This window comes from Apium graveolens, chromosome 5 (genome assembly GCF_009905375.1).
Source record: "Apium graveolens cultivar Ventura chromosome 5, ASM990537v1, whole genome shotgun sequence".
In the NCBI taxonomy this organism is placed as follows: Eukaryota; Viridiplantae; Streptophyta; class Magnoliopsida; order Apiales; family Apiaceae; genus Apium; species Apium graveolens.
Genome location: NC_133651.1, coordinates 299,054,848 through 299,071,038, shown reverse-complemented (window position 1 = coordinate 299,071,038; position 16,191 = coordinate 299,054,848). Strand labels below are relative to the sequence as shown.

Below are 16,191 nucleotides of genomic sequence, written 5' to 3'. Positions count from 1 at the left end.
TTCGAATTTATCTAAATATGTAATACCAATAACATTCTCTTTCAAATAACATTCTCTTTATTCATTTCTTATATAATATTTTATTGTTAAAAAGTATCATTATTACAAAAAATGAAAAAAGAGAAAAGAAAGAGAAAGTTCTTCTTTCAAATATATATTATAAAATAAAAATTAGAAGAGTAGAGAAAGTAGCTAAAGATAAGGATTTTGAAAAAAATCTTAGAAAATTTTAGTAATATAAGAAATTACAAGAATACTGTTACGGTAGTTTTTTCCCTTTGTTCCTTATATTAGATTTTAATAGTCCAAATAACTAAACTCTTAGAATTGCTTGCTAAGCTCGCATCGCAACCGCATGTCTAAATGTAATTAAGACCTTAACAACCTTTCTTTAAAAAATACTAGGAAGGTTCAACGTCCGAATAGTCATAGACTCGTAGTGTTTACGTTAAGCAATGAACAATAGAATAATAATCATGCAATAAGCATTGTTTAACATCTGGAATTCGGTACTATAATTATTATAATTTCAGAAAATAATATGGACGAAATATATCAAAATTGTAAGCAAAAATAATGCGACGTTAGTTAGACATTTATACCATGCGACGATATTAGAAATTTGGTTAGAAAAAAGAAAATAGAAAGTAATTTATTTTCTCTTTATTCCAAATACTAGTCAATAATTTGTGCGGAAAACAAATTTAACATTAAAATATAAATATTAGAATAGAGTAATGTAGTCGTAGACAATGACTATGAAATTAGGATTAAGGTATATATAGGCCTTTATATCATGAAGAATGTTATATATGGAGAACCGTGGAGAATCATTGATTTTATTATTGAATATTATCATAAATTATAAAGTTTTATTTCAATAAAGAATAAAATTCGATGCTAATTTAGAATAATAATTATATTTGAATATAATAAAAAATTTAACAATTAAAATTTGATAAAATTACTTGATTTTAAATTTGATTCTACAATAAAATAATTTTTAATAAGTGTGATTTTACTATGATTCTACTATAGAATCAATTTAAACTTTCATTAATTTCAATGATTTTTTAAATAAATAAATTGCGTAACTTCGATTTTTAACTTGATAATTAAAATTTATAATTATATATGATGAAAAATAAATAAATTATATATTTTATATTTTTTAAATAATGGTTCTTCGCACGATTTTATATAAGAGAGTTCTGCATGAAGTGTTACTATATATATATAGTAAAGTTCTATGCGGTCCACCTTTTAATTGGAGTTCTCGAGTCCATCTATGTTCTGCAAATAAAATATCTTCTAAAACGTGTTATCTTACAAAACATTTTTCACAAATATCATTACTTCAATAAAATCATGCAAATCTCATATATTTATAAGTACAATATGTATGTTGTGCAACATGAACATTTATATTATGCAAACTAAGCATGTTTCGTAGAATAATATATTTTGTCACGTCCTACTTGTAAAATCTATGCAATCTGCAAGATTTTCAATAAAATTGTGATATTTGTAGAATATCATTCGAAAAATAATACGTTTTACAACAATTTAAGTTATATTTTACTTATAGAACATATATGGACTCCAAATACTCCAATGAAATATGGGAATTCATAGAACCTCTAGTATATAAGCCGTGTGATACACGGTCATTTTTATCATTATATATTATAAATTATAATTTTAATAATATATTACCTGTAGGATTCGATCTTATATCACTTAAATAATAATTTTTAAAATTATATCTAACGATTCCCATCAATTTCAACAACCCAACTTTTAATATTTCGTTTTTTATAATAATATATATACACATATATTAAGTAAATTTATTTAATACCGTAGGTATAAGAAATTGAAACCTAAAAGATCAAATTTAAATTTATAATTACAGGGAATCGAATTCGGGATGAAAAATAAAGAAGTGTGTAACTCTAAACAAATACTTTCAAGTTTCAACACGTTTTCACTTTTGTCATAACAATATCCACGTGTTCTATCATGCGCGTTAATCGATCAAAATATTACTACAGGCCTTTGTCCAAAGATAGGGGAATAATTTGTAAAAAATAGAAAGAAATTTTTATATAAACTGAGTTGCATGATGAGTCAGCGCCACCCCCACCGTCCTCATCCCTTGTTCTCCTGTCACCCAACCCAAATGTCCTATAACTAGCTCCCTTCCCTTCCCATTTTCTATTGCCTTTCTCATTCGACTCACATTCATTTCACACAAACACATTACACTTATCTTTCAAAAAAAATTATCTATTATTATTATTTTTCTCTCATTCTTCTTCAGCAACTTCTACATTTCTGTTAAACAAAACTTGCTTTTCCGACCTCAAAATATGGATTCTTGCCGACGTTCCTCCTCTCCTTTCGACTCTATTCTCTTCGGTACACGTTTCTATGTAGACACGTAAATTAATATTACAAACTGTTTCGATCATGAAATTTCAATTCAATTAACGACAATGAGAATATGATTTAGATTAATATTTGTATGATCTCGTTCACGGTTCACATAATTTGCTCATATCACGTAATCCAAACAGCATAGATATATGTGTATTATTTTTGAGTAAAAGGATCAGATCATTTTATAAAATATTCTGATCATTTTGATTTTGTCATGGAACAGATTTGGATGACACACTTTATTTGTCCAAGTTAGGATTCGGCGAAGCTACCAAAAGAAATATTGATGGTTAGTACTTGATCGTTTCTGTATCATGAAAATTTACATTTTTGGCTCGTAAATCGTAGTGATCAGCTTAATTTTTTGTGCAATTACGTAAACAGATTTTCTCGTCGAGAAATGTGGATTCCCAGAGAGCAAAGCTTCATCTCTCCGAGTTGAGCTTTTCAAGAAGTACGGAAGCTCTCTCGCGGGCCTCAGAGTAAGTATATTAATTAACTCCTAATTTAGTTAGTTTATTTATTTTAATTAATCTATACTGATTAATCATATTTTCTTTTCATCAGGCTCTGGGTTATGACATTGATGCTGATGATTATCACAGGTTAGTATTTAATTACTTACTTGTTTGGCTGATTACTGTTAATTATTTTTTATTCTCTTTCTCTAATTGAAATGAAATTGATGAGATTGTTTATGTTAACAGTTTCGTACACGGAAGGTTGCCTTATGATTTGATCAAACCAGACGCTCAACTACGAAACCTTTTGCGAAGCATCAATCAACGCAAAATTGTACGTAAACAACAAGATCACAATTATTGTATCTAATAATGCAAAATTACATTTCATCAAATACCGTTTTGTAAGTTGACTTCTGAATTTTGTGTTTCGCTTGCAGATTTTCACAAATTCAGACAAAAATCACGCAATCAAGGTGTTGGATCGCCTTGGAATCAGAGATTGCTTTGAACAGATAATATGTTTCGAGACGATGAATCCAAACTTGTCGAAAGCCAGTCGTCCCGACGAGATTCCTGTCGTTCTCAAACCTTCCTTAGAGGCCATCAACATTGCCATTGATGCTGCTGAAGTTGATCCTCGCCACACGGTAATGACCGAGTACAGCTGCAGTTCGATATGTTTCATTTTTATACTTTTGGATCAAGTAACTTGCACATTTTTATTATTTATAGATTTTTGAATATTCGCACGCTATTGTATACTCTGAATCACGAACCTTCAGCCTCTTATTATTTATTATTTGATTAAAAAGATATCTGCTGAAGCCGACATGGTAGCTACAACTAATCGTTGCTTGACTTTTATCATTGGTTATGGCAGTTGTTTTTTGACGACAATGTGAGGAACATTGCTGCTGGCAAAGCTGTCGGGCTTCGTACAGTTTTGGTGAGTAATTCCTAATTTACATAAGCATACAGCCTGGGTTTCGGCCTAGATTAGCCCCTCTGGTTCGGCCCCTGGTTACAATTACTTGCTAATTTGACGTGCTTATGTTGTTATTGAAGGTCGGTAAGACAACGAAAAGCAAAGAAGCGGATTATGCAGTGGAGGTGGTGAACAAGAACAACTTGATCCAAGTGATTCCAGAAATTTGGTTTGGCCAGGATGACGAGAAGCAGCAACAGCAACCCAAAATTGATTCAGCTCTTTCCTCCACAACTGTCGGTGCTTAAGTTGTACATTTTTTACTGTACATTAACTTAATCGCACCGTTGTATAATTGTAATTATCTCTAATAATAATGCAAATTAATCCTGTAAACTCAGTCTCTATCTTCTCTTTTATCTTGTATGTATCCTTCACATACATGAATGGTAACAACCCCATAATACATGATCTTTATTATCAGAGACTCCTTTCATCAGACTGAAATGCATATAAATGAGAATCTAATTAATCTGTATTTTGGTATGTAGTAATGTATATAAGCTTCGAATAAGAAGAAAAATATAAATCAACTTGGATTAAATTATTATAATTATTACATTTCTTAAAATAAATTTTTTATTATATGTCCATGTACATGAAAAGCACCATACTTTAGAAATTTAATGTATTTTGATTGTTTCTTTTTTTATAATAAAAAATAGTGGTGTAGATTTTGTGTTAAAAAAATTCCATCACTTAAAATGACCTAAATTTTTAAATTTTCATATTATCATTATCACGTGTTAATGGGCATACAACAGAACACAATATAAAGACTGTTAATATGAAGTTTAAATATGATGTCTATTCTAGTTACTCATGTAAAAAATGTGATGTCTATTCCAGTTTTTCACTTATGAACTAAAAACAAAAAAACTAAACACATGAAGATCGGTTGATATGAAGTTTAAATATGATTAAATGTCATAATCAATCAGTTATGGTGATAGGTTTCAAATTTACGACCGACCATTTTTTTGTTTGAGTGTTGAAAATTGAGTAAAAATATAATTTTTAAAATGATATGACATGGTTGATATATTATTTATATCATTATAATTGATGAGATTGAAATAAATACATAAAAGTCAATTTGATCGGCACAAATTCAAAGAAGACACATAATATAATACTAGTCTATAACCCGTGCGATGCACGGATTATTTTTAACATTCGATAGTTTTTAATAATATATTTTATAATATAATTTTCAATAGTTGAAAAATAAATCGAAGAATATAATAAATTATAACAATATATGTTTTATAATAATTTGAGACTTGACTCAAGATAAATAATATAATATAATATATTGTTTAAATAAAGAATATAAAAGTTTAAATATAATAAGCTGTTGACAGGGTTCGAACGCTGAATCCATGAGAGCAGTTTAAAAATTAATATAATAATATTTTATTATTGCATTCAATAGTTCTCATTTTTCTAACTTTAGATCTGACGGTTGTTATTTGTCGTACCAAACAACTGTACCGAGTAACTACCAAATAGAGGGTGTTCTGTTTATAATAGTATAGTCTAGATAGATAGATAGTATAGATGAGAGTGAGAGAGTATTACGTAGGATTTTCAAATGGCTTTGGATTCAATTTTACATACCTGCCATTTCTCTTTTTCTTTACAACTGATATTTTGGCAATCGGTTATAAACAGGTTTCTTACGGTGACAAGATCCTTTATATTAACTGGTACATCAGAAAATTTAATATATTATAACTTTCCCAATCACGGCTGCATAGAATTAAATGTGAATCAAAGTTAAATATGTTTCTAACAGGGATGTGTACGAGGGCTGTTCGAGAACCCTGAATTTGATATGGATATTCGAAGTTTCGAACCCGGCCCAAAATTCTGAACAAAGATTTTTTCCCGACTCTCGCCTCGAACGATGAACGGGGATTCCTGTGAGGGATTCGAAGAATTTGTTTTTTTTATTGTAGTAATACCGCTGCCGCTATTCTTCAGGTGCGTATTGGGTAAATTCACGAGCTCACGCGATAATCTTCAAATTACGTGAACCAAGATAAAATGCAATTCAGGAGGCGTAATCATAAATTCTCCTCGCGTGTGATTTGAACCTGTGACCAAGAGAATAATAATCCTCTGTTTAACCAAAACTTTGTTCGAGTGCTGCTGAGAATTTGTTTTTCAATTAAAATAATAATATTATATTATATATTATATTTTTTTATAAAAAATAATCTACTAATTCGTAACATGTAAATATATTGATATTATTTCCTTTTTTAATATCAAATAATATTAAAATTGATTTATAATACAAATAAACGATAAATTTTAAATTATAAAAATATATTTGTTATATTATAATGTAAAAAATTGATCAATAAATGATAAATTATTTTAAATTCTAATAATATTATAAGAACTATCTATTTTTAATAATTAATTTAGAATAATATATACAAAATATTTTATTATTGATATATATACACAATCAGGGTTACGGATCGCCGGCGGAAAGATACGAATCCCCGATTCTGTCTCGATCCTTAAATTTTTATAATATTTTTCTTAATCCCCGTCCTGTTCTCGAAAAATTTATGAATCTCCAACTCACATGGGACGGGGTTCGGATCGGGATCAGATGGGGTGGATTGAATGCTGCCCATCCCAAATTTCTACATATCAGATTTTGTGTTTGTACGTGCGTGTTAGCATTTTTATTGGCAGAGAAATAGAGAATTCATCCTACACATTTTCAAATATTAGTTTGTGAAAATGAAGTTGATGCGAACAGGAAAACCAACATTACAAAAGCAATTATCCAAGTAATACGCACATTAAAACAAGCTTTAATAATCAGAGGACAATGACTTTAAACTGAGCTAACATGCATGCTTACAAAAGCCAAATGCATAAACAAAGGTTGTGATACACTGAGAATAATCTTTATTATAATGATGTCCTCAAAGTGGGTGTCAGATGGAGATGTGCACTAGCTTAAGCACTTGGTAACAAACGAACCGAAACTCTAATTCTGACAATGAATCCGACGTTCATTACACGTCAAACTTTGTATTAGAAAATCTCCGCCATTTCATGTATGGTACTTTAATTTTTACAAGAAATTGTTTGTGGTTCAGCTGTTGTCCGTGAATCTGTTGCATTAAATAAGATCATTCAATGGTTTAATTTTACACGTATCTGAATGTGTAAAAATTATATTTTGTGATTAACATGACTAATGGTCTTTTAATTGAGCATATGTTGTCGACAGTTCTCCTTATATGGCAGAATCGAGCCCATAGTCTTGCATGACATATGATAAATTGTTAATCACTTGGACCTTCCAATAAAGATTTTAAAAAAAATTCAAAATATTTAGAATCAAAGGAAGTATAAAGCACGTATATATTATGTGAGGAGATCAGTAATATTATATGTATAAAATTATTCACAAAAAAATTATAAAATAATATCACAGATGAGGTGATATATTTTGATTGACCCTATGCGAATACTATTGTGATTAATCTTAAACGTATTAATAAATATTAATTAGTTGTGTTTTTATTAGTAATTGATCTAGTCACTTAGTAGTAGAGTTTTTATAGGAACGTGATTTTAAATAAATGCAATAGTGGAGTACTTGTAGGATAGTTAGTAGTGTTCCTATTTTCTAGCCACCTTTGTGGTTGTAGTTCTGTTTTAAAAGCTTGTTTGCTTGATCAATTCTACAGAGCCCATTTGACGAGCATGTACTGGTGTATACATTTCTGTTTAACACACACAAACACTTATATATTTATATCATTTGGTATCAGAGCTACGGTAAGCTGTGATCACACTAGTACATGTCAAAGCAAACGATGGATGGGCAAGAGTAAAGGTGGAACTATGGGGTTGAGTTACCCAATGTTAACAAAAACGAATTACACTGCTTGGTCGTTGAAAATGAAGGTTTTCATGGAGGCTCATGGAGTATGGGATGCGGTGGAGCTTAGTAATCCAAAAGGGACATCAGATGAACGTACAGATAAGATAGCTCTGGCCATGATTTACCAGAGCATACCTGAAGAAATATTACTCTCTCTTGCAGAGAAGAAGAAAGCAAAGGATGCATGGGTGGCAATAAAGACGATGACTCAAGGAGCAGAAAGATTGAAGGCTGGAAAAAGTTCAAAACTTAAAATCTGAATTTGAGTCGCTCAGCATGAAGGATACAGAATGTTTGGACGATTTCTCAATGAAGCTCACTGGTCTCGTAACAAATATTCGTGCCCTTGGGGAAGACATGAAGGAAACCTATGTGGTTAAGAAGCTACTACGTGCGGTGCTGGCAAAATTTCTCCAAATTGTGTCTACCATGGAACAGTTGGGAGATCTAGAAACAATGACCGTGGAAGAGGTAGTAGGGTCATTAAAGGCCCACGAAGAGAGACTAAATGGACAGTTTGAGAATTCTAGAGGACAACTGATGTTCACTGAAGAAGAATGGGTAAAGAAGGAGAATGAAAGTGGGAAACTATTGCTTACCAAAGAAGAGTGGCAAAGACGTGTAAACAAGGGAGGAACAGATGCAAGAAATCGAGTTGGTAGAGATAAAAGTCGAATAAAATGTTACAACTGCAATATATACGGACACTACGCCGCAAAATGTCGTAAGCCTAGACGTCTAAGGGAGGTAAAACAAGAATCAAGGCAGGAAGCACACCTATCTCAAACTGAAGACGAAGAGCCTACATTATTCCTGGCCAAACACGATAAGGGAGATGAGGTTGTGATGTTAAGTCAGATAGGGGTTACATCTAAATTGAAAACTGGTGCTAGTGAGACGGGTGAAGGATCTAATGTCTGGTATCTCGATAATGGGGCAAGTAACCACATGACCGGAGACAAGTCAAAATTTAAGAAATTGGATTCAACAATATCAGGACGCGTGAAGTTTGGGGATGGTTCAGCTGTTCAGATCGAAGGCAAAGGCTCAATAGTGTTCAAATGCAGAAATGGAGAGGAACGTATGCTTCAAGAGGTATACTATATTCCCACTCTTCATAACAATATAATAAGTTTAGGGCAATTATCGGAAACCGAAAACAAGGTAGTCCTTAGTGGAAATTATTTGTGGGTGTATGAACAAGGAAATTTGCTAATAAAGGTTAAAAAGTCTCCAAATCGATTATATAAGTTACTGGTTGAAACTTTCAAACCGGTATGCTTGTTATCAAAAATCGAGGAAGATACATGTCTCTGGCATAATCGTTTGGGACATGTTAACTTTCAATCTTTGGCACTGATGTATAAAGATCAGATGGTGTATGGTCTGCCTAAAATTACACAGTCAAATGAGGTATGTACAGGCTGTCTTATGTCGAAGCAAACAAGGAGATCTTTTCCATCAAAATCATGTTTCATGGCTAACAAGGCATTGCAGCTAGTTCATGCTGATTTGTGTGGACCAATCGAACCAGCAACACCAGGAGGCAATCAATATTTTTTCTTGCTAGTGGATGATTACAGTCGGGTTATGTGGGTCTACATGTTGAAAAATAAAAGTGAGGTTTTTGGTGTTTTTAAAAAATTCAGAGCTCAAGTGGAGGATGGAAAAAAAAGAAAGGTTAGAGTTTTGCGTACCGACAGGGGAGGTGAATTTATGTCAAGGGATTTCATTTCGTATTGTGAAGAGGCTGGTATAGAGAGGCATTTTTCAGCACCCTACACGCCACAACAAAATGGCGTAGTAGAACGCAGAAACAAGACGGTGGTAGAGATGACTCGCAGTTACTTAAAGGAGATGAAAATGCCATCGAAGCTGTGGGGAGAGGCTGTTCGTCATTCAGTTTACGTACTTAATAGATTACCCACCAGGGCATTGACAGGACAGACTCCATACGAGGCATGGACAGGAGTAAAGCCAAATGTTGGTCACATACGAGTTTTCGAGTGTTTAGCTCACATGAAGACACCAGATGTTAATACTAAAAAGCTTGACGATAGGAGCATGCACGTTGTGAATCTTGGCAGAGAGCCTGGCACCAAAGCTTATAGAGTATATGATCTTGTGAGTGAAAGAGTCCATGTTAGTCGTGATATAGTTTTTGAGGAGAGCAAGTGCTGGCCATGGTCACAGTTGGAAAAAGAAAACAGGAGTAGTGCAGAATCTGTTTCGTGCAGAATCTGTTTATGTACTGAAAGTGTATATGCCAACTGAAGTGGTACAAACTAATAAGGAGCAGGAATATTTCGATGATGCAGGGGAGAGAGAAACAACAATGTCTCCACAACAAATTAATGAAGAAGTGAATCCAGATAACTATGATGAAACTCCAAAGCAGTTCAGATCACTACGTGAGATTTATGAGGTTACTGAGGAGGTGGAGTTAGAAGATGAATTGTTAATGATGGTTGTAGATGAACCTGAATATTATAATCAAGCTGTAAAACAAAAGGAGTGGAGATTGGCAATGCAAAGTGAGATTGATTCAATTGAGAAAAATGGGACATGGAGGTTAACGGAACTGCCAAAGGGACACAAAGTTATTGATTTAAAATGGATTTACAAGCTTAAGAGGGATGCAGCAGGAAATATAGTCAAACATAAGGCGAGATTAGTTGCACGTGGCTTTGTCCAACAATATGGGATTGACTACGAAGAAAGCTTTGCACCAGTCACTCAACTGGAAACTGTAAGGCTGCTTCTTGCATTGGCAGCTAAAAGTGACTGGAGGGTACATCATCTTGATGTGAAAATCGTGTTTCTGAATGGAGAAATCAACGAGGAAGTTTATGTGTCTCAACCTGAAGGCTATGAGAAAAAGGGTCAAGAACGGATGGTTTACAAGCTTATTAAGGTTTTGTACGGGCTCAAACAGGCCCCCCGGGCCTGGTACTCTAAGTTGAACAACTATCTGGAGCTGTTGGGATTCAAACGATGTCCATCAGAACATGCTAAGTATACACGTCGAAAGGATGGTAATATTTTGGTTGTTGCAGTGTACGTCGATGATTTGCTTGTCACAGGTACAAGTGCACATAATATCGAGGAATTTAAAGTTCAAATGAACAATATGTTTGAGATGAGTAACTTAGGCAAACTGACGTATTACTTGGGGATCGAAGTGGAACAGGGCTGTGGTTATATCGAGTTAAAACAAACAAGTTACGCTAAGAAAATTCTGGAGAAGGCTGGGTTAGCTGACTGCAATCCAACAAAATTTCCTATGGATCCAAGAGAGCAGTTAACAAAAGACGAGAGAGGAAGGCGGGTTAATGTTACTTGTTCAAAAGTCTGGTAGGTGGTTTACGCTATCCGGTGCACAACAGACCTGATATAGCATTCTCAGTGGGTATTGTTAGCAGGTATATGGATTAGCAAACGACACTTCATTTAAACGCACCAAAAAGAATCCTGCGATATATAAGAGGTACTCTTGATTATGGGTTAGTGTACACAAAGAATGGAGGCAATAACATATTGACTGGTTATTCGGATAGCGATCTTGCGGGTCATATAAATGATAGGAAAAGCACATGAGGGATGGTGTTCTATTTGAATGAAAGTCTGATTACTTGGGTATCACAGAAACAAAGGTGCGTAGCTTTATCATCATGTGAAGCAGAATTTATGGCTGCAACTTCAGCAGCTTGTCAATGCATATGGTTGCGAAATGTTCTTAGCCAGATAACAAATGAATGCATAGGTCCAGTTGTGATATATATCGATAACAAGTCTGCGATTGATCTTGCCAAGAATCCGGTATTTCATGGGCGAAGCAAACATATTGATATACGCTACCATTTCATTCGTGAGTGTGTTCAGCGAGGAGAAATTTGCATCAAGCATATTTCAAGTGAAGAACAGCGTGTAGACATATTAACCCAGGCTTTATCGACTGTCAAGTTTGAGAAGATGAGGAAGTTGATGGGTGTTAAGGAGCTGGTCAACCATGTTTAAGATTAAGGGGGAGATTATTGTGATTAATCTTAAACGTATTAATAAATATTAATTAGTTGTGTTTTTATCAGTAGTTGATCTAGTCAGTTAGTAGTAGAGTTTTTATAGGAACGTGATTTTAAATAAATACAGCAGTGGAGTACTTGTAGGATAGTTAGTAGTGTTCCTATTTTCTAGCCACCTTTGTGATTGTAGTTCTGTTTTAAAAGCTTGTTTGCTTGATCAATTCTACAGAGCCCATTTGACGAGCATATATTGGTGTATACATTTCTGTTTAACACACACAAACACTTATATATTTACATCAAATACATGGGGTATTTATATGAATACATGAGATGCATTGTGATTAAAATCTTGAAAAAAATTATACGTCGTTCAAAATTTATCAATTTTCAAAGTATAAAGCACGTATATATTACATAACGAGGAGTGTTATAATTAGTAGTCCTATATGTACAAAATTAATTAAAAAAATTTATAAAATATCATAATTAATGATATAACATACTTTGATTGATGCTATTTATGTGAATACATGTGATATTTATGTGAATACACGAGGATCAGACGCATTCAGAGATTAAAATCATGGAAAATTTTGTACCTTGTTCAAAGTTTGTCACTGTTTTGCATCCTTGTTAAGTTCTTTAGCAGTTAAATTTACCAAAGGCTGGGGCGAAACAGGCTTGCACTTAAAAGATAATAAATATCTTCCTGCATGATCGGTATTATGAAGGAACTGGTTCAGTGTTGCCAGGTGCGTGCATTTGGATTCAAGGTTTAACCTTAATACCCAATATATATGTAACATGAACAGGAAAAGTTAGCATTAAAATTAAAACCAAGAAATCACATTTTATAAAATATGAGAAATCTCAATAACAGTAATAAGTTTTTATAGGACAACGGAAAACTAAAAAATTATAGCTAGGCATATTGTTGCGTTGTTTAGAATATCACTCATTGCAATCTCAAGAGACTTTGAAATTTACTGACTCAAACTTTTTCGTTTCTCCCTTTTTTATGTCGTAAAGGTATATATATCTCTGACCGTGTGCATGAGCACCAATACTCCATTAGTTGTAGCAGCCACCGGAAAAAGTAGTTTAAGATCAGGCAATGTACGCTCTGTAGGAAATGTCATTGTGTAATATTTTCTCTAATGTTTAACTCTATATTAGTGTTCTTCCATTCACCAAGTCTACACGCTCAAACGAATTATTCCAAGGCCCTGCAATCTGTTTCCAGGCATTACTCGAATCTCCAATGGTGAAAATCTCGATACCAAAACTGTTATGCCCAAAAATTGGTATAAACAATATTCAGATTAAGATTAATAAAATGAGCAGAATCAAAGGAGAAGCGCCTGAAATCTAGGAAAAAGATGAGGTTGACTTTCCATAAATAGAAGGCGCGCCCAAAGATTGTGCCCCGTTGACTAAGTAGCTGATTAACGGTTGTGATTATCATGTATTAAAGACGCGCCCTCAAAACAGGTGGAGGAGGCGCGCCCAGTTATCGAGAAGGGGGAGAGAAATTTCTTAATTGAAACATGTACTGTAGTGAGCCTTAGGGCGCGCCTTGGGCAAGGAAGGCTCCTTGGACGGATTGCTTGGACATGATTGCTTTGACAGACTCGCCCGTTGGCTTGGACAGAATTGGAGCGAGCCCTAACGATGCATAATTTAGGGCGCGCCCTATGATGTAGAATGATATAGGAAGAGACCAAAGGCTGATGACACAGGGCGGCGCCAACATACAGAAATGTCAGGGCGCGCCCTTAACTTCTACTTGAAATATAAATGCAACTTTTATATGCTGCTTGGATGGATTCTCTGGAAGACTCAAGGAAGATGGAGAATGTTATTACTAACCTATTTGATGCAGGTACTCTATTGAAGAACTCCTTCCTGTAGCACATCTACAGGAAAGGCGGTGTCGGTGGTCAGAGACCTCCAGGGGTATGCCTGGACTGAAGGCCTCCTCCTGTAGTCAATGGGTGTCCTCATTGGAGATGTGGGGTGAAATCTGGTGTGTGCTTTGGGAGCTCTGTCTCTGTAGTCAACGGGTGTCCTCGTTGGGAGACTTTGGAGTATCCTGCACTTTGCACCCAAAAGCTTGGGATCACTTGTCTTGCAATCTGGTAGGGGCTCCTTATCGGGGGACAAGGATGCGTCCAATATTTGGGGTGAACCATGGCTATACCTGCATCCACGGACTTGAGAAACAGCTGGTAGCGGAGGGTTATCCTTGGCCAGGGAGATGCCTCATTCGTGAAGTCTCGAAACCGCGGACGAGCCTTGGGCCTTTGTGGTTGGGCCTCATCGGCGGACATTCCTAAAGCTAGTAGAAGGCAGTTTCCAGTGGGTTTCCTACTGGGCCTCGGGATAAGAAATCTAAGCCCATTAGGTTTCTTGTTCCCCAAGAACTACGTGGGTTTGATCCCCTATAAATAGGGGTACGTAGGCACATTGTAAGGGGTCAGAAGCGAGAGTGCAAATGAGCCACCACTAACCCTAAGCAATCTCAGCCCCCAATAATCAACACCACCAAACACTGTTCATCTTTTCCGACGAATACTGTTCATCGGATCCACCGACTACTGTTCACGTTTCCGACAAAGAACCGCCATCACAGATCTTGTTTCCGGCTACGAACCTCAAACTTTGTTGATACCAAATTCCTCCGTCAACAAATTTGCGCTAGAAGGAGGGGCTAATCAAGATCTACATCTGGGAGGAAGGATGTCTCAATATCATGATGGAAGTTTTTATGATGGAAGTTCTGAAGAAGATTCTGATCATGGCTACGAATATGAACCCTACGTTCCGCCAATGACTGATCATCCCACGCCGGACGTTGGAGGACAGCCACATGTGCTCATCAGCAACGCCGACTTGTTGGAACAACTGTATCATATGGGCGATGCTTTGAATGGTTTCGATTCATGGTTGAGCACTGTGGAACGGCGCAAGGCCAGGAGGGGTCTTCGCCACAACCGAGCGGCTCAGGCACCTGGAAAAGCACCCATGACGGATAGGGATGTCTCGGCCGGCTATGGCCACACTGAAAGAGGGCATGTGCCGATAACCCCGCGACGCCTGGACTATTCTAATGACACGTCCCCAATCATCGAGCTAGTGGAAGAAGATGCTGATGGACGAGAAATTATGCGGACAGACACCCGGGGAGCCACCCATCCACACCGCTCTGGACGTAGTCTCGAGGAACGCCGACAGGCGGAGTCGATGCCGGAGAATCAGCAACGAAGCTTCGCAGCTTTGAAAGATCGCTTGGGGATTCGCTTGGGCGATGACGATTTGAGAATGGTATTACTTGAGTGGCAGAAAGAAGCTGATCGTGGAGATGTGACGCCCCATGATACGACGCGTGTGCCCCTGAATTCCCAGGAAAATCAGGAGCGGCACCGCGATCCAACGCATGTGCCCCTGAATTCCCAGGAAAATCAGGAGCGGCACCGCGATCCAACGCGTGTGCCCCTGAATTTCCAGGAAAATCGGGAGCGGCACCGCGATCATGAGAGAGCTCCTCCCCGCAGATCGTTGGATCGATATGGGCGTGGATATGGAAACGATAGTTGGAGAAGGCCTCAATGGAGAGGAAGAGGTGGAGGCCGAGGTAGATATTTAGAGGGATACCGTCGTGGCAATTACCGCAGTCACCTTGATTCCTGCTGGAATAACCAAGCAGATGGCTATGATTATGCGGAACATGATGATCACAGAAATATAGAAAACTATGATCGCGGTACTGTTCGGAGCCGCGGCCAAGGTGGAGAAGAGAATCAAGGGAGAAATCAAGAACGAAATCCTGAAATAATTGTAATACCTGAAGACGCCCAGAATACAAACCAGCAGCAAGCCCCTCCTGGGGGGAATCAAGTGAAAATAGCTCCATTGCAACCCCAAGGTCCGCAGCCTCAAATGCAGACCATTCCTGGCGTGGGAACTTTCAATGTAGGAGATCTAAAAAGGCTACTTAACCACCTCGAAGGCAGGGTGACGGCTACAGCTGAAATCCCTTCCCCATTCTCGGCAGCAGTAAGAGAGGCACAACTGCCGGCCGGGTATCGCAACACTACTAGCGATCTCCGTTTCCACGGAAACTCAGATCCGGTGGAATTCCTGGGTCGTTTTAATATAGAGATGGATGTGTACCAAGTACCGGACTTGGCTCGATGTCGTCTCTTGGCGGCAACCTTTAGAGAAAGTGCCCAGCAGTGGTTTCAAAAGCTCGGGCCAGGAGTGATCACCTCGTGGGATCAGATGAAGAATTTGTTCTTAACTAAGTTCCAAGCCGCAGTGAGATACGCTCCCTCTGTCACAACTCTTGCCAAT

At 36.3% G+C, this 16,191-nt stretch overlaps 1 protein-coding gene across 1 annotated transcript; it reads left to right on the top strand.

Moving 5' to 3' along the window:
• The first annotated feature begins 2,159 nt into the window (after positions 1 to 2,159).
• On the top strand, positions 2,160 to 4,316 carry LOC141659228 (uncharacterized protein C24B11.05). Its single transcript, XM_074466019.1, has 8 exons — positions 2,160 to 2,421; positions 2,666 to 2,731; positions 2,827 to 2,924; positions 3,010 to 3,047; positions 3,150 to 3,237; positions 3,344 to 3,553; positions 3,787 to 3,852; positions 3,972 to 4,316. Exons 1-8 carry the CDS (start codon positions 2,373 to 2,375, stop codon positions 4,137 to 4,139), a joined length of 783 nt encoding a protein of 260 aa, XP_074322120.1. The 5' UTR covers positions 2,160 to 2,372; the 3' UTR covers positions 4,140 to 4,316.
• The last annotated feature ends 11,875 nt before the right edge of the window (positions 4,317 to 16,191 follow it).